Below are 19,087 nucleotides of genomic sequence, written 5' to 3'. Positions count from 1 at the left end.
GAACAACAGCTGCACAGTGCTGATCCCAGCCTATGGAATAACAGCTGCACAGTGCTGATCCCAGCCTATGGAATAACAGCTGCACAGTGCTGATCCCAGCCTATGGAACAACAGCTGCACAGTGCTGATCCCAGCCTATGGAATAACAGCTGCACAGTGCTGATCCCAGCCTATGGAACAACAGCTGCACAGTGCTGATCCCAGCCTATGGAACAACAGCTGCACAGTGCTGATCCCAGCCTATGGAACAACAGCTGCACAGTGCTGATCCCAGCCTATGGAACAACAGCTGCACAGTGCTGATCCCAGCCTATGGAATAACAGCTGCACAGTGCTGATCCCAGCCTATGGAACAACAGCTGCACAGTGCTGATCCCAGCCTATGGAATAACAGCTGCACAGTGCTGATCCCAGCCTATGGAACAACAGCTGCACAGTGCTGATCCCAGCCTATGGAATAACAGCTGCACAGTGCTGATCCCAGCCTATGGAACAACAGCTGCACAGTGCTGATCCCAGCCTATGGAACAACAGCTGCACAGTGCTGATCCCAGCCTATGGAACAACAGCTGCACAGTGCTGATCCCAGCCTATGGAACAACAGCTGCACAGTGCTGATCCCAGCCTATGTAATAACAGTTTTTTAAATTTTATTGCTCAATCTAATTCATGCTGATATTTTTTTTAAATCCATAGGCCTAATGGACACATGCTCAAACTCACACACTTTTGATAGACAATCTGTAGTTGCTACATCCATTTTTGTACTAGTAAATTATATATATTAATGTAAAGATATTATTTTATTTTATTATTATATATAGTAACAAGTGATGGGTTAGAAGAGGCCTACATAACCAACCCATAAAGTACAATTTTACATCCATATATGTCCAGCTATGTAAACTTTAACATTGATTGATCCAGCAAGCAATATATACATTTTTGTATTCTTCTAATGACTCTTAAGGGGAAAGTAATCTAAAAGTAACTCTATGTAATCAGATTACGTTACTGAGTTTGGATAATCCAAAATTTGCGTTACTGATTACCATTTTGGACAGGTAACTAGTAACTGTAACGGATAACATTTAGAAAGTAACCTACCCAACCCTGTACCCCACTCTATAATGCAAAGTGAGTGATGACACTGTCTGTGTGGAAGCAGGGCTTGAATGTGATGTTGCATTGAGTGTCCATCCACAGAAACTACAGCTGTCCAAACAGCACTTGTGTACCTGGCTGCCTGCTCGCCCGCTTAGTTGTGTACTCAGCCTCTTCTGCTGGCCAGCGGTCTCACTGTCCTTTCACATTTCAACATGAGCTTTTCTTTCACTGTGTGCTTGAAGCACAACTCTTTCCCTAACATGCAGAGAAAGTTACCTCTCTGTCTTGACTACAGAGTGACAAAGACAGAGCTTAACTGTGTGGTGTAATTTGCATCTATTATAAACTCATGAGAAAGATGGTGATGATGTCACACAAGCAGGCCTTTAAGCTCAACATCAACCCTATGGGACTTCATAGCACAGACACGGAGCACTGGCTGTAAGAAATCACAAAGAACGTCAGTCTTAAGTGCACAACAACTTGATCAATGCTTGGAGGCATGTAGGTGTTGCTTCTAGCTCTGTGTTCTGATTGCCGGTGCCGCAGAATGTCTGGTAAATGATAGACAGAGCCTTATGATAGGCAGCAGCAACACCCTGGTTGATGTCTGGCCTTTTCCTATACGTTTGATGAGGCTTCCCCAGTGACAGGTCCTTTTATCCTCCCACAGCTGACTGTCAGGTTGTGCCCACAGGGTTTACAGCATCTGGTGAACCTGGAAGACCAACATGCTGCAGTAGACATATTGCAATTTTAAAGGAACAAACACCTGCCATAGAAGTTCATGCATTTTGCCAACTAAAGCGATGTGTAGATATTTGATATTGATACTGAATGACATAACACAACTTGTTTCACCTTGTTTAATCTCTAGACTAGTGTGGGAAAAACACAATTATTGGCATGTGATCATTTGAATGTGACTAAAAGCTGAGGTTTGCTGTGTGTAGTTGTGTAATACAGTGATATTGCCCAATCTAACATGACTAGCCGGCTGGCTGTCTGTGTGGCCAGAGGCTTGCCTGAAGAAATCTTTCAGCATTCCAGTACATAGGAGATCATGTAGTCATAGAAACAGTGTGTTCATCTGAGCCAGACCGGCAGTGGGGGTCAAGTGATGAGAATAACACCTCTGTGACTCACTATGTAACTAATGTTTACAACATAGTGATATCCAAAAACTATGCCATATGTTTTCATTGGCATTTTGGGTCAGGTGCACATGCGCTCATAGCTTCCTTTCAGCAAGGCATCTTACAAATGCCAGCCTCACTAGATAGTATATGTGCCCATGTGTGAGAGAAGTGATGGAGACGGCACCTTTGAGCCGTTAGTAGTGTGTACATTTTCCTCTAATGGGTTACTTTTACCTGCTGAGAGTTTAATTAAAAAACAAAGCGGCTCCATTTGAAGTCCATTACTATGCTAATGTTTTGTTAGCGGGGAAGGGGGTGATTAAGCAGGTTTTAGGGCTGACTGGAGCTGGCCCTGGGGACTAGAAGGATGGCACTTCTTATTTGGCTTCATTACTTTCTACACGTGTCTAAACACACCAACCTAAGATCCATGCTGAGACCATACTGCCATGGAGCCATATCCTTTAGGATTATTAAAAGTAATGGTGCTCTAGATTACCATTTTGTTATGCTCTAGTTTTGAAATGTAATTGAGTGTAAATTAACAAGTTTAGTGTTGTTTTAGTTATGATGACAGTCCATACTCTCGCATGTCAAGTCCCTCTCTATGCTGTGTGTTTTACAACTGTGGTTATCACTGTAAGCAATTAGACAAAGTAGGGTTATTGTTGAGGCTGCTATATTTAGAACACGTGCCTCTGTGGTCTAAAGTGCTGTCTAGTAGCCAACACAATTGTACATAACAAAGTCATTTTCTAAATGTTAAGGATCGCCATCTATGCACAAAGGAACATCTGGGCATCAAATGTTTTTGTGCGTAACATACATCCACATCCAGTAAAGCTGTTCAACTCTATATCTAATATTCATGCTGTTACTCTTCAGTCTTCCTTGGAACAGAGTTACCATGTTTTTAACAGGAGCTGCTGTTTATCAGTATCCTTGGCCTCTGGCCTCTCCCTCCACCCCTCTTTCCCTCCACCCCTCTTTCCCTCCACCCCTCTATCCTCTGGTCTTTCCCTCCACCCCTCTCTCCGCTGGTCTCTCCTTCCACCCTTCTCTTCTCTGGTCTCTCCCTCCACTCCTCTCTCTTCTGGTCTCTCTCTCCACCCCTCTTTCCTCTGGTCTTTCCCTCCACCCCTCTCTCCTCTGGTCACTGCCTCCACCCTTCTCCTTGGTTTCCAGGAGACAGGCAACTTGGGCTCTTGTTGGACTGCGGTGGAGATGGATGGCTGGAGAGAAAGGTCAAGCCAGAGATGTAGCCTGTAAATCAATGAGCTTCCAGCCATGCGGTGTTGACCGATTGCTCCACAGGTCCTCAGTCTGCATTCAGTGTCCGGAGACCTTCCTGTGGCTGTGACCCTGTTCCATACACCTCATCCCTCACGTCTGGGTGATTGACATGGCCAGCCTTACAGGCCCACCCGCTTCCTAGTGAAACAAGGAGGGCCATCTTCAAAGTGATTGTTTACAGCTGTTCCGTGGGTTAATCCTGATCCTCTCTTTCTTTTGAAGGGGATGCGAGGACATAATAGCCTGGGCTATTCTCCCACTAAATTGTTATGCTATTTCTCTGGTTGTTTAATAGCAAAAGGGGAGTAGGTGAGACGAGACCATGTGTTGCTAAATGTACCATGATTATCAAGCCACAAACTCCTCCATTCCTCTTTCTCATCCTCCGGGCTCCTCTTTTATCCCTTTCTCTCGGCCTGATCCTTATCACTGTGGCAGAAGCATTGAAAGTAATGTCTTTAGTGGGAAATCATTGGCAACATGTGGTGAAAGCTTAAGATGTTGTCACACTTTAAGTTGCTTCTAATCTGTTCAAAGGGAAAGTGCATACTTCTGCAGTGGGCCTTAGCAGGAGAAAGAAAGAAGAGGAACAGGGAGGTGAAAACACACGACTCCAAAGGCTGAGGCTTCTCAGCTGCACTGAGCTTATCCTTTGACCAGACCAGGGATATATTTTTGTTGTTGTTAAATATCTCTATCTGAGGAAGCTTTTCAAACAGTTGAGTATTTTCCATCGTAAAGTACTTTGAGGGTGCATAGCTGAATTCGCCATAGGTGCATGCAGAGTAAAGATGAAATGCTGCTGTTCCATTTACTGTTTTACATTGCTTTTAGCAAGGTGAGAGTATAGGTTCTTGTGAATCTCAGTACAGCTAGCTAGAATGTGAGCATGGCAGAAAAGGAGAGAGAGAGAGAGAGAGAGAGAGAGAGAGAGAGAGAGAGAGAGAGAGAGAGAGAGAGAGAGAGAGAGAGAGAGAGAGAGAGAGAGAGAGAGAGAGAGAGAGAGAGAGAGAGAGAGAGAGAGAGAGAGAGAGAATGAGAAAGAGAGAAAATAAGAAGCAAAGATATTGAGTGCTAAGAGATGGAAAGATGGGAGGATGAATGATTCCCCTGGGAGCCATCTTAAAAGTTATCTGCTGAGATTATCTCTTATTCTACTGATGAGGTCCAATGCTGAGAACGCCTGGGTAAATATTGGCACTTTGCTGCTTGAAACGTGGTCATTGATCCACACTAGAGGATCTTATGGGCTGATCTGTGCGCTCAGGTGTGGGAGGAGAGAAACGCAGATCCTGACTGCAAACGAAAGCAGGGACAGAGGATCCTGCTGGCTGGTGGTCCTCTTTGTGGTCCGTGCTCTATCTCCGTCCTCAGTAAATGTACAACAGCACAGCTGCTGAGCACACAACAAACAACAGACTTCTTAACGCAGGCTTCAATAGACGGGTCACTATGGGCAGCAGCAGAAACTAATGCATTCTTTTTTCGCTGGTTCATTTTGGGCAGATTCTGATTTCAAATGGCATTTTGAGTCTTTGAGACAGTTTGTCATTTTTGAGTGAAATGAGTCGAGTTGTAAAAGGATATTGACAAACCATGCTAGCCCAGCACTACACCAACGGCTGCATCTTATCCCTCTTGCCCCATTAGCTTTTACAAAGAGCTTAGCCTACACTTCAAACTGCAGACCCTGTTCATCTTAGGGCTGGAGTCAGCATGACCTTGATAGTTGATGTGTTTATTATAGTATTTTACAGATCAGCGTGATCATCATCATCTGTGTCTTTCCCCTGTCTCCCGTGGGCATGTTCTCCCCACCGCCTGGGCCTCTATCTGCTAATCAGGTAATGGTATGGAGGTTGAATAGCGTGCCTCCCTCTGGTTGTCCTTCACTGCTCACACACTGGTGTTGTTTTAAAGAGCATTCTTTAGGAGCTGAACTTGGAAAGGTATTAAAGTGGGATTAGGCTCCTCCACAATCCAGTGCTTGTGTCATTCAGGGAGCTGTGTTCTCCTTTCTGCACCGCAACCCCCCCCCCCCCCCCCTCTGTTTGATTGTAGCTAGCCGCGGGAGTCGGAGTGACTGGGCCTTTCAAAGGAGAAGGGTTAAATCCCTAGTCCAGTGCTCCCTGCTAATTCCCCTTGTTCCTTAGAGAAGGATTTACTTCTGCTGCCAGCTTCTGAAAGGCCCTCTCTGCCCATCCGAAAAGTCGCCGTTGCCTTCCTGTGGAGGTGTGGTTGCCATAGAAGGGGCGTCATGCATGGATATTCCATCTGAACCCCACTGAGAATGGGGTACAGGGGCCGACAACAGGCTAGAAGTCTGGATTAGACCAGAGGACAAAGCAGGACAGGAAGATTCCAGAAGGGACAAATAGGAATTACAGCACCAAAAATAATGCAAAGTGACAGAGGGGAAATAGAAAAATAATGGCTTACAAGATTAGAATCGTAGAGGAAAAGAAAGAAAGAAAAGAAGGGCCTGAATAAGAATGTTTTTATCTGGGTGAGAAGATTTGAGAGAGCGGTTGAAGGTGAATGTGGAATCTGGGACATATCAAAACCATACTAACAAGTCATTTCCTCTGCCTTTCTCTTCTCAGACGCCAATCATTAGCTGAACATTAGAGCTGGACCTCTGGGCTGGTCACCACACATTCATCCCCTCATGTCCCTCAATCCCAGCATGCAACAGTTAGACAGTCCTTCTCTCTAAAGTTATGAATTATTATTCATCTATCTTGTGAATATTTTGATTTGTTTAAACAGCGATAGCCAACATTCCATGCAACTGTAAGGTTGATCCACGAGGACTTTATGTTTTACTCCTACACTTTTGCGGTAGATATTGGATTACAGATGTAGGACCTTAATTTGTTCACTCTTTTGTTGCTGAGAATTTTCCTGCATAGCAGGAAATGCAAACTTTTAGTGTATTCAAGGTTTAAGTTTGTAATTTCCACTTTAAAATTTAAGACTTGATTTGCCCTAATGAAAAATATATCAACCCCTACAAAAAAAATGCCATTAATTATAATCCACATAATAATTCACATTTCCTGTTAATGCAGGATTATTTTCCTGCTGTAGCAAACTGGTTCAAATTAAGATCCTACATCTGTATGTATGTCCCTGCGATTATCGTTTGACACAGCTTGAATATTTAATGTGTAATTGCTTGCTGCCCATGTAATGCAGGGCTGCCTTGCAAAAGATACTTTGGTCTCAGTGGGACTCTGCCTAAACAAAGGTTAAATTAATATTAGGTTATGTTTAAGATTATATGAATTACACATTTAGTTGGATCACAGTAATTTCATCGTTGAGCAGATAAGCATCATGCTGTAGGTCTGCAGGTTGCTTTCACAAGAAGTCAGCTTGTTTGCAAAATGTGCAAAAATATATTTTTTAAGCGATTATCCTCTAAGTTTTTCCATAGTATAATAATGATCTTCTTAATGTATTGTAATAATTGAAAGATTAAAGCATGCGTGTGCCAATTCTGATATCTCTGTTGTTTTGCCATTATAGTGAGAAAACAGTCTGATTTGTAGTAAATGGCCGCTCAAAGATGGAGCTGATATGAGATGTAGAGACTAGAAACAGCAACCAAACGGGTCTCTTGTTTCAACCATGTAAGCAGCTGCTCTACTGAACTGTGTGGCAGACACAAACTCCCTATCAGTTCTCAATCAGCACCTACAATAATATTAGCATGACAAAACCTTCCTTGGGGTTCTCTCCCCTCATATTTAAACATATTCATCACTATCGCTCATCCCTGTCCTGAAACAGCAGATGATGTCAATTGCTGCTCTCTCTCTCTTTCTCTATTCCCTCCCTCTCGCTCTCTCCCTTGCACAATGAAGTAGATGTTCACCACAAATAGATAGGCGGCTGCCAGCTGTCCTCCAGACCAACGAAAACAAAGAGCATGCTAATAAAACCAGCTTCACGGCTGGACAAGATCAACCACACTCTCTGCCTCCTTGCCCAGTTAATGATTCTCCTTCTGAACGACAGCAAATGAATTAAAACTCTCCCAGCCACCAATAAAAGAATACAAAAAGTTTGACATCTTCCTGAAAATATATTATGGAAGATGGAGGTGTTAATGTAGCCGCGCACCATTGAGGCTGGTTTAGGATGGCCAGATGAGATTTAAAACAGTGTGATGAGTAGGAGGAGATTAATCAGATATAGTGGGTGTAGAAAAGTATGACGACACAGTGGGCATGTTCCAGTTCCTAGTCGTTACTCAAAACAGACCATGCTGACAACCTGCAAAGAATCAGATGCTAATCTGACAGAGAAACAGTGATTATGATAAACAAGTAAAAAGAGAAAAAATGACATTTACTGTGCTGATTCTAATTGAGCGTCATAACTGACTGAACCCAGTGTCGGTCAGCTGTCTGAGGCTAAGAGGCATTTAGGTGCCCATGACCCAGCTCTGTTGGAGTGGCGTGGGGATAGGGGGACACTAGTCACATACACACATGAACTCCAGTCAAAGGGACCACTCACTGGTACTGGCTGCCCACAGGATCAGCCACAGCGGCCTGCCACCCTCAAACCCTGTTAATCAAAAGCCCATGATGACAGGTCAAGCTCGGGAGACTAAGTTGACCCCCCTTGATTCTGTGATCAGATTGTGTTATTAATGTAACGTACGTTTTTTATTCATCTGATTAGTAATGGTGCCTTTTCTCTCACCTTCCATAGATTGTTTTCCGCCAAGTGCAGTGGATGCCTGGAGAAGATCGCCCCCACAGAGTTTGTGATGCGTGCTCTGGAGTGTGTATACCACCTCAACTGCTTCTCCTGCTGTGTGTGTGACCGGCAGCTGAGGAAAGGGGATGAATTTGTCTTGAAGGAGGGCCAGCTGCTGTGTAAGAGTGACTATGAGAAGGAGAAGGACCTCCTCAGTTCTGTCAGCCCGGACGACTCCGACTCAGGTAAGACCAAATCCTATCGCAGTCAGTACAGTACAATACAGTACACGCAGAAACAGAAGAACACACACTCAGAAAAGTATGAAAACGTATTCTGGGTGAGACCCACAGTTTTGAGTGATTTTATTCAGTCATTCATTAATTATATTCTATGTACAATGGATATTATGGGCAGGAAGCAAAAATGTATTGGGCTAGGAAGTGGAAACAGGGAAGACAAAAAGGTATTGGGCTAGGAAGTGGAAACAGGGAACACAAAAAGATATTGGGCTAGGAAGTGGAAACAGGGAACACAAAAATGTATTGGGCTAGGAAGTGGAAACAGGGAACACAAAAAATGAATTGGGCTAGTTAAGTGCAAACAGGGAACACAAAAATGTATTGGGCTAGGAAGTGGAAACAGGGAACACAAAAAGGTATTGGGCTAGGAAGTGGAAACAGGGAACACAAAAAATGTATTGGGCTAGGAAGTGGAAACAGGAAACACAAAAAGGTATTGGGCTAGGAAGTGGAAACAGGGAACACAAAAAGGTATTGGGCTAGGAAGTGGAAACAGGAAACACAAAAAGGTATTGGGCTAGGAAGTGTAAACAGGAAACACAAAAAGGTATTGGGCTAGGAAGTGTAAACAGGGAACACAAAAAGGTATTGGGCTAGGAAGTGGAAACAGGGAACACAAAAAATGAATTGGGCTAGTTAAGTGGAAACAGGGAACACAAAAATGTATTGGGCTAGGAAGTGGAAACAGGGAACACAAAAAGGTATTGGGCTAGGAAGTGGAAACAGGGAACACAAACAATGTATTGGGCTAGGAAGTGGAAACAGGGAAGACAAAAAATGTATTGGGCTAGGAAGTGGAAACAGGGAACACAAAAAGGTATTGGGCTAGGAAGTGGAAACAGGAAGACAAAAAATGATATTGGGCTAGGAAGTGGAAACAGGGAACACAAAAAGGTATTGGGCTAGGAAGTGGAAACAGGGAACACAAAAAGGTATTGGGCTAGGAAGTGGAAACAGGGAAGACAAAAAGGTATTGGGCTAGGAAGTGGAAACAGGGAACACAAAAAATGTATTGGGCTAGTTAAGTGGAAACAGGGAACACAAAACTGTATTGGGCTAGGAAGTGGAAACAGGGAACACAAAAAGGTATTGGGCTAGGAAGTGGAAACAGGGCACACAAAAAGTTATTGGGCTAGGAAGTGGAAACAGGGGAGACAAAAATGTATTGGACTAGGAAGTGGAAACAGGACGGACAAAAAATGTATTGGGCTAGGAAGTGGAAACAGGGAACACAAAAAGGTATTGGGCTAGGAAGTGGAAACAGGGAACACAAAAAGGTATTGGGCTAGGAAGTGGAAACAGGGAACATAAAAAGGTATTGGGCTAGGATGTGGAAACAGGGAACACAAAAAGGTATTGGGCTAGGAAGTGGAAACAGGGCGGACAAAAAATGTATTGGGCTAGGAAGTGGAAACAGGGAACACAAAAAGGTATTGGGCTAGGAAGTGGAAACAGGGAAGACAAGAAGGTATTGGGCTAGGAAGTGGAAACAGGGAAGACAAAAAGGTATTGGGCTAGGAAGTGGAAACAGGGAAGACAAAAAGGTATTGGGCTAGGAAGTGGAAACAGGGAAGACAAAAATGTATTGGGCTAGGAAGTGGAAACAGGGAAGACAAAAAGGTATTGGGCTTGGAAGTGGAAACAGGGAAGACAAAAAGGTATTGGGCTAGGAAGTGGAAACAGGGAAGACAAAAAGGTATTGGGCTAGGAAGTGGAAACAGGGAGGACAAAAAGGCACTGTATTAATGGCTTGTTGGGCCCTTGTGCCGGCGGCTCTTTTGCTGGAAATAATTAAATCGGTGTATCATGATGACTGACGGGAGGATTTAGGGCCTTTGGACAGAGGGCCGAGCGGAGCTCCTCTTATCTTCTCCTCTGTACCCCTCGCCTCCACACAATGAGGCATCTCGCCAAGCCTCACTGTTCAGACTCATCTGGCTCTCATTTAAACATGCACACAAAGGCAGAGAATTTGTCAAACACATCTGTCTGTGTCAACTTTTGTCAACTTAAAGGAATATTTATTTTACTTCCACGCTTCGTTTTGTCCTAGTGGAGCACATGGGCATTCTTTTGGAGTGTCTCCAAATTCAAGATTTTACATGAACAGAGGTTAACCTCGGCATATACAGAAAATAAAATATAGAAATCAACTGGTGAAATACAGTTTAGCATACTACACCACACTATTTACAGTAGAGAATCAGAACCAGATGACAGCCGACAGAACGTAACCATCATGTATGCATCTCCAAGCCATCACAGGAAGCCCACATCATTTGTTGCTTTAATTGAAAGTGCTGCTGTTTCTGAGAATACTGCTTTTCACTCACCCAGGCCTTGAATGTTGTAGTGAATGCATTAGGGATACATGATTTAACATTGGATTTGATCATTATCTTTGTAAACTCATGACGTTTAGCATTTTAAGTACGACTATCTTTATATTATGTACACTGACATTGCTTGTTAGATTAATGATCTAATGTCCATCACACTATGTGATGATAAAAGATGGCACATTATGTGTGCCAATAGACAGACACCAAGATCCCTTTATGGATACATGCAATTACAATAGACAATAACAAAACCCATCAGCTTTCCACCTTTTGGTAAGAAATGTCTTAGAACCTTTTCCAATTGTATTCTTTATGCATAGCATCTTTTTAGTATTTTTGTCTGTTGGGACCCAGTGTACATTTTACTATTATTTTCAGGTTCTGAAATCTATATTTGATATTTCCTCTGATATTTTGAGTTCATTTCCCATATGTGGTCATGCTGCCTTTCCATGTTGTGGTGGATCCGCTATGTAGGATTCTTACCAAAGATTTATTTGGTGTAAAACAGCCAAGGCTGAGTGTAATTAATTACCAATGACATAATGTCAAATCCAATGACAAATGGGCATATAACATTGTGCTTTTCTGGTAAGTCCTCTGAAAGTCTAATCGTGCACGTGGCCTATTCGTTTTGTAATAAATTCATAAGAAACTATTAAATCCACGTGTCTCCTTTCATTATGGATACACTCGTGGAGTCGGAATCTCTTGGAATTGGAAAGAACATTTATTTATCAGAAGACTTTCTGAGAAGGTGTCAGCTCAAACCCATACTGATATTGGTGAAAAATGGTATCTCCATGCAGAGAAAAGCGACGATGGGGATCTGGGTATCAAGCAGGAGAAAGGCACCGGAGGCCAGGGCAAGGGCGATGATGGGAAGGACCCCAGAAGGCCCAAGCGACCCCGCACCATTCTGAACACTCAACAGAGACGAGCCTTCAAAGCCTCCTTCGAGGTGTCCTCCAAACCCTGCAGAAAGGTGAGACCTTCTCCTCTCCTCCACATGACCTAGTCACTACCAAAGCAGCTCTATTTTCACCAGACAGACAGAGTTAATCCCACTGTCTGCCTACTGAACACTCAACGGAGGTGAAAACTAACACTTTGTTTAACCTCTAGCACGAAGGTTGGCTAGCTGCAGTTTGAGCACAAAAGTAGCTATGAGGAACAAGTGTATTTAGGCTACAGAGAATGACCTGAAATAATGACCTACATTGGGAAAACTACTGTCAATGTCTGCACTTGCTACAGTATACACACAGTATGAACTGAAAGCTGGCTTTTGTGAGAAGAGAAGCAACAAAATCAATCTTTTAAGCTTACTTTGAGTTGTTTTTGTAGTATACGGTAGATGCAAATCCAATACTAATACTTCATAATATCCCCACAGACAGACTGACATGTGGAGAATTGGAGGAATGCCATGAGGCCTACAGTAGTTTTACAAATAAAATTCTCAAATTTGAAAAATCTCCAGCACCTCGGAGCTGTGCTTTGAAGTGGCTAGCAACACTCTGGTCTGTGTTAACTGAGGTAGAGGGTAACGCAGCCCATCTGCCCTGCGCCAAATGACATTCTGAAAGAGAGGAACTGCATCCATAGTGGAGGCCCTAAAAGCATCCACTGCACCCGCTCCAAAGCCTTGAAGAGGCAGTAACCAATAGGTCCAAAAAGACTGCCACAATCTGTAGTTAGGTGTTTGTTTTCTTGTGGGATGTTGAAATGCATTTGTGTTGACTTGTTAAAGGTAAGGGAGACCCTAGCTGCTGAGACAGGCCTCAGTGTTCGTGTGGTGCAGGTGTGGTTTCAAAACCAGAGAGCCAAGGTGAGAGCACAACCACCAGAAAGGCACTGTTTGTGATAATTATGTTATTTGTTACTAATCAAGAGACCAATGTAGTAATAGCAATGCAGTACACATAGATTGGCAGGAGTGTTCAAACATTACAGTATTGGAGCTAACTAGTTCAGTTGGTAGAGCATGGCGCTTGTAACGCCAGGGTAGTGGGTTCGATTCCCGGGACCACCCATACGTAGAATGTATGCACACATGACTGTAAGTCGCTTTGGATAAAAGTGTCTGCTAAATGGCATATATATTATTATTATAGATATTAACAATAAATGTAACTATTTTGTTGCATTCCATTTAACTCTGTGAAGTTAAAGTGCAATGCATTCAAATCTACCTCAGTCATACGTTGGATGTCTACATCCACCTCCTTTTTTGATATTATCTTAAAAAGCCTTTGATAACAAAGTACAGTCAGATACGTGTTCCTATAGTTCACTCAGGGGTGAGCAACAAGAAGCATTGTTTTCAAATGAAAAACAGCACGTTAGTTTGGGGAGTTACTTAAAACTGTCTTCTTTTTCTTTTTAGATGAAGAAGATGGCAAGGAGACAGCAACAGCAACAAGAACAACAGAATTCTCAAAGGCTTGGCCAAGGTACAGTATACAGTCTACAGTTTGGGCTGAAGAGAGCCAATAACCACTGCCCCAGAATCATTTTCAATAGCCTTTCGGTAGTTTAAAAACAGATGTTACTGCTTCCGTATTACCATGGCTTTAGACAATTATTTTGCATTTGACATGGTGTTAAGAATTGTGATCTGGGATTATCACATAACATAAATACAAATGCTGATTCAGCCAGCTAAACGTGCAGCATGGCACTTCAATGAGAAACACAGAGGCAGGATAATCACATACTGTATACCACAGCTCTGTGTGACCACTCCAAAAGATGGCATTAATTGAGGCAAGATGCCAACCCTTGGAGTAGAACGGACGTAATGGCTTCTTCTCGTGTGTGACCTCCCACGCATTAGCCCTAGTTTCCACTGGTGTGTGTGGGGGGGTGGGGGGGGGGGGGGGTGGAGGAGGCTAGCTAGCGTCTGTGGCTCCAGTCAGGCGTGATACATGGGAGACCATGTCAGCTGTGTGTGTGTGGGTTGGGAGATTTACAAATGAAAACCTGTTAATCAGTCTTGTATATAAAATGACCCATCCTGTGTGAGAACTGTAGTCCCCATGCTGTAGCCAGGTCAAACACTCACGTTCCCGTTCAGAAACTCCACTCCTGCAATGATGTCATACAAACTGTTTGTCAGGGTTAGAGCCATACCAACAAGGGTTCAGAGGCAATCTTCTCAGAATTCAAGACAAATGCCTTGGCACTGTACCACACCGTGAGGAAGAATCACTAGTAAAATGTTCACAAATCATATTATATTTGGAATTTTAGATACAATGGTAGTAATGATATGATTCCAGGCACAGACGAAAGCTTAATTGAAAAACACACATCCACTATGGAGAAAGGATTTGGTTTCACAATCTTGTAAGAAAAAACAAGATATATAACAGTGAGGAGGAAGAATCTACACAAAGTATACACAAGACAGAAGATACACGATTTAAGAGATGTTGCACACAGTACATAAATATAGCTGTACAAGCTAAAGCAGCTACCTGGAAATCCCAAGGCTTACATTGACATTTTATTACTCAACAGCTCTAGAATATTTTGTCAAACTCTGTAGGGAAAGGCATTCAGTATGCCCTGAAATGCTGTTGCCCAAAAGTGCATATTGTGAATACTGGATAGGATAGTATGTGAGGAGATATATGTATTTTAGATAACAAATAACAAAATTTACTGAGTACAGTTAACTTAAACAAGAAAGCATTACAGCAGACATATGTGATGGAAACTTCTGGAACCCCAAATAAATGAATGACAGACATCTTTTCACAAGGGCTCACCACTGTAAAGGAAAGTGCAGGGTGGTGGGCTCCAGTCTCAAACCCACAAGGGCTGTGTGTGCGTCCCACTCACCACTGAGTGAGTCAAGAGCTGCCTTCTTCAAGGGAATGCTGGGAGAATCTCCCTTGGCCACAGCAGAGCAGAGAGGGTTTCCATGGAGACAGTGCTCATGGTCTAGTTTCTGTATTAGATTTAGAGTTGATGATTCTCCTCCCAGGAACACAAGAGTCTTCATGTAAAGTCTTTCTCCACGTGATTGGCTGTGTTTCAGAGGTGATGTCCAATCGGATGGAGGGCATGATGAACTCCTTCACGCCACTGGCCCCGCCCCAGCAGCAACTGGTTGCCATGGATCAGAACGGCTACAGTACAGACCCCTTCCAGCAGGGCCTCACTCCCCCACAGATGCCCGGAGACCACATGAACCCATATGGTGAGCAGCCACCCCCCTACCCCCCTGCTCAACCTTACATGCTCCCCAGTGTGGGACATGTGTTCAGGCCACAGAGCCCTGGCTTAGGCTGCTCGCACAAAGTACAAGCAGCCCCCTTCCACATGAGATGACACAAACATACTCACAGGCCACTGGTTTATTTTGAAGTTCATTTCAAAATCAATCCAACATGTTTTCTACTCCCCCTCCCCCTCCCGCCCCACAATCACTCAATACGTTCTCTCTGTCTGTGTATGGGGTTTAGTGGCATGCAATGCTATGCTATCTGACAGTTTGCATTGCGGACTATGTGAGGAGCTTTTAGATAATCCAAATGGCTTGCGGTAAATTATAATCAAAACAATGGTGAGAATGATGAGTGAAGTAATGTACCACGATGCGAAATAACCATTGTATGTGACAATCACAGGGATTTTGATTAGTTTTTTTCATTTATCCTTTATTTAACTAGGTAAGTCAGTTAAGAACAAATTCTTATTTACAATGACGGCCTACCAAAAGGCAAAAGGCCTCCTGCGGGGACGGGGGTTGGGATTTTAAAAAATAATATATATATATAGGACAAAAACACACATCATGACAAGAGAGACAACACAACACTACGTAAAGAGAGACCTAAGATAACAATATAGCATGGCAGCAATACATGACAACACAGGGATGCAAACGCAAACAAAACACAAATGTTTAAATAAAACTTGATTCAGTTATTTTATTATTCCGTTTAATTTACATATACGGGTTGAAACTGGTAGAAGACAATTTTGAGCAGTGTCTCCAACCCCATAAAGATCGTTTACTAAACGTAATATCATTTCTGAATGCCTCCATTTTGTGTCTTGCAGTTGCAACACCCAAAGTCCCAGTCTCATCACACTTCTTCTGTTTTTATGGGATAAATAGAGGGAAGGATGATATTGCCAAAACATTAAAAGATATGTCTCTTCATCACTCTATCCCTATCTTTTGTAACAGTGTCATTAAAATGTGTGCAATAAAGTTAACAATTCCCACAAGAAAAATAATAGGAAGAGAAATTATGAGATACGTAAACATTTGCTATTATTGAGCTCTTTTGGATAGATGCCTCTTGTTGACATGTTCCTCTCAGATCTATAGTAACTGTCCCAGAGAGGGACAATGCTTTCAGAGAGCTATTGTCAAAACACTTTTCAGAATGGTAATGGAATGTAATACCAATCATTCAAAGTGGGCATCAAGACTAACAATTATAACTTTGCAAGACAGTCATAAATATATCAGATTTATTATCAGTGCAATTGGAAGTTGCAGTTTGCTTTTATTCAATGCCCCGTGTATAGTATTTTCTTTGACTGTAAATGATTATATTGTTGCAACTATTTTTTCTCTTTCTCTCCTTTATAGGTAATGATTCAATTTTCCATGACATAGACAGCGACACATCTTTAACCAGCCTCAGTGACTGCTTCATGGCATCTTCAGAAATGAACATGCAAGCACGTGTGGGACCCATTGACCGACTCTATTCCATGCAGAACTCTTACTTTGCATCATGAAAGAATCACATACAGAAATTATATTATGTAATATAGCAGATCATCCACAAACTCTGCTTCTCGCCTTCCTCAACTGCCTCACATCAAGGAGTTTCCACACTGCTATGGACAAGACAGAAGAAACGACCTGTTCCAATGACTCCTGGATCATGTGCAGACGATGAACTCAAATAGAGAAAAATAGTTTCTCAACAGTGGAGATTCCCTGGGAAAAAACAACAATTTTCTTCTTTTTTCTAGAGATTATTGGTAACATATTTGTATATTACTGCCAGAAAAGTTGCACACCTTTCTTTGTCAACAAAAAGAAAATCAACCGATTTTAAAAATGCAAACCAAATACTACAGGCCCACCAGTTATCATAATGCATGACTTCATAGTTAATCGTATGGCCATAAAACTGAAAAACCCAGAAAAAAAAACTGTGAGTTGTTGAGATGTGTCCACTTTATAATGCATTCAGCATTAGCATTTTGATCACATTGATAGTTTTAGCCCTAAAGAGAAGATATTGTGTTCATAGTAAATAGACAGTGTCTTCACAAGAGACAATGTGGGTATGTGTGTGTGTATTTGAGTAAGAGTGTGTGAGAGATATAAACATTCAGAAAAATAAAGATGCATTGTGGTGTCCGTTTGGTGTAAATACTTTCCCAAGCAGATTGGTTGTGCATGTTAAAATGGAAAACATTCTATTTATTTAACTATAACATGCTCTTGAAGGTACTTATGAAAAGCTTTATTTAAACAGGAGAACATATTGTTATGTAATTAGTGAGTACATGATTATCACAATTCATTTGTATGCCATTTAATTATGAACCATAACCCTTTTTTCAGACTGGCTGTAAATGAGCAAAATTGTGCTATTTATTTCATACAGACTTGAGACCATGTCAAATGTCAATTTTCAATTGTTAAGAAATTGCTAAATTACCAAAGTCGATTGGTTCATTGAATAAACAATATTTCTTCTCCTGATGATAGCTTAATTCATGCTACACTGAAACACATTTGTACTAAAAAGACTGAACCTCATAATAGCAATTGCATCATTTTGTGACCCAGAAGGAATTGTAACATGTATTTTCATGGTACAGAAGTTGTTAAAGAGATGGAACGCAAGGTTTGTAGTTTTTTGGATTAAACTGTGTGAATGGATGAAATTTACAACCATGTTCATTTATGATTTGAGAGAGAGAGAGCGAGAGAGAGAGAGAGAGAGAGAGAAAGAGAGAAAGGGAGAGATTAGTAGTTTGGGTCACAGAGAAAGAGAGCAGGATCATTTACCATGGCTTGAGTAGGCTCCAGACACCCACCCTTAATTGCTAATAACCCATCCGCAACCGCCCGACGATGTGTGATAAAGTGAAAATCTGAGGTCTGCACCCGACCCTTACCCACAAATATAGAAAATGTGCTGTACAGTTCACTTTTTTTCTCTTGAACATTTATTGAACAAGGACGGTTTTCTTCAACATTTCCAAATGTATTTATTGAATATTTAGGATCTACATTCGCTTTTTCTGCCCAAGTTCCCAAAAGCATTTGGAGATTGGCATGTACTTGGCATGCATACAGTTAGGACCTAAAGCTTAAGCTCTAATGCCTAATACAAATAATGAAGGAAAAACCTCTGTATAGCATATATATATGAATTGCACAATAATTATACATTTATGGAGGTTTTTTCCCCTTATCTTTATTCAACCTGCCCACCACGCACCCACCCTTCATCCACACAACATTTCATGATCCTAAACCCGCCCGCCCTACGGATATAACCGCAGTGAGTACGGGTTGAGTCAACCCGTGTATCACTACCAGACACCCCCCCCCCCCAGTACAGCCTGGAGGGGATGTAGCACGCAGCTAGGAAGGCAGTGGCTGCTTGAATGTAGTCTAGCTACCACCTGTGTGCTCCTTCATCTACCTGACAGCTCCTCAATGCGGTCAGACAAGCTGACACTTCCCCCAGATCCCAGCCTGGCCACCTGCCTGCTGCCTACAGTCTCTTCTAATCATGAGGGGTTATCTGAGCTCTAGTTAATCAATTCAAAATCAAATCAAAATGTATTGGTGGCGGACACAGTATAGCTGATGTTATAGTGGGAGCAGCAAAATGCTTAGGTTACTAGCTCCTAACAATGCAGTAAAATGTCAAACGAGCACACAAATAAGCAATAAAAAAAAACGAAATTAAGAAATGTCGGAGCTAATTAAATTAACAACCCGAATATCACAAGAAATCTAAATGCAACCTATACGTATATACTCTACACCAGATTAATTTACATAAGATATACTAGGTAATGTACAGTACAGTAGAACAGAAAATACAGTATTAGAATGAGGCATTACTAGAATACAGTGTTTAAGTTAACATTACAAAACCTCATGGCAAAATGTATAGAATTGCAG

The 19,087-nt window shown here is 42.1% G+C and overlaps 1 protein-coding gene across 2 annotated transcripts in view; it reads left to right on the top strand.

Moving 5' to 3' along the window:
• Positions 1 to 17,787, top strand: part of LOC124035194 (LIM/homeobox protein LMX-1.2-like) — a 57,188-nt gene extending 39,401 nt beyond the window's left edge. For both annotated transcript variants that reach the window (XM_046348624.1, XM_046348623.1), the window contains 6 exons: positions 8,265 to 8,497; positions 11,706 to 11,881; positions 12,650 to 12,727; positions 13,286 to 13,352; positions 14,945 to 15,106; positions 16,514 to 17,787. In XM_046348624.1, coding sequence (XP_046204580.1) covers positions 8,265 to 8,497; positions 11,706 to 11,881; positions 12,650 to 12,727; positions 13,286 to 13,352; positions 14,945 to 15,106; positions 16,514 to 16,665 — 868 coding nt within the window. In that variant the 3' untranslated portion in view covers positions 16,666 to 17,787. The remainder of the gene's footprint in view (positions 1 to 8,264; positions 8,498 to 11,705; positions 11,882 to 12,649; positions 12,728 to 13,285; positions 13,353 to 14,944; positions 15,107 to 16,513) is intronic.
• The last annotated feature ends 1,300 nt before the right edge of the window (positions 17,788 to 19,087 follow it).

Source organism: Oncorhynchus gorbuscha, linkage group LG05 (assembly GCF_021184085.1).
Source record: "Oncorhynchus gorbuscha isolate QuinsamMale2020 ecotype Even-year linkage group LG05, OgorEven_v1.0, whole genome shotgun sequence".
NCBI classification, from domain to species: domain Eukaryota; kingdom Metazoa; phylum Chordata; class Actinopteri; order Salmoniformes; family Salmonidae; genus Oncorhynchus; species Oncorhynchus gorbuscha.
This window is presented reverse-complemented; position numbering and strand designations above follow the sequence as displayed.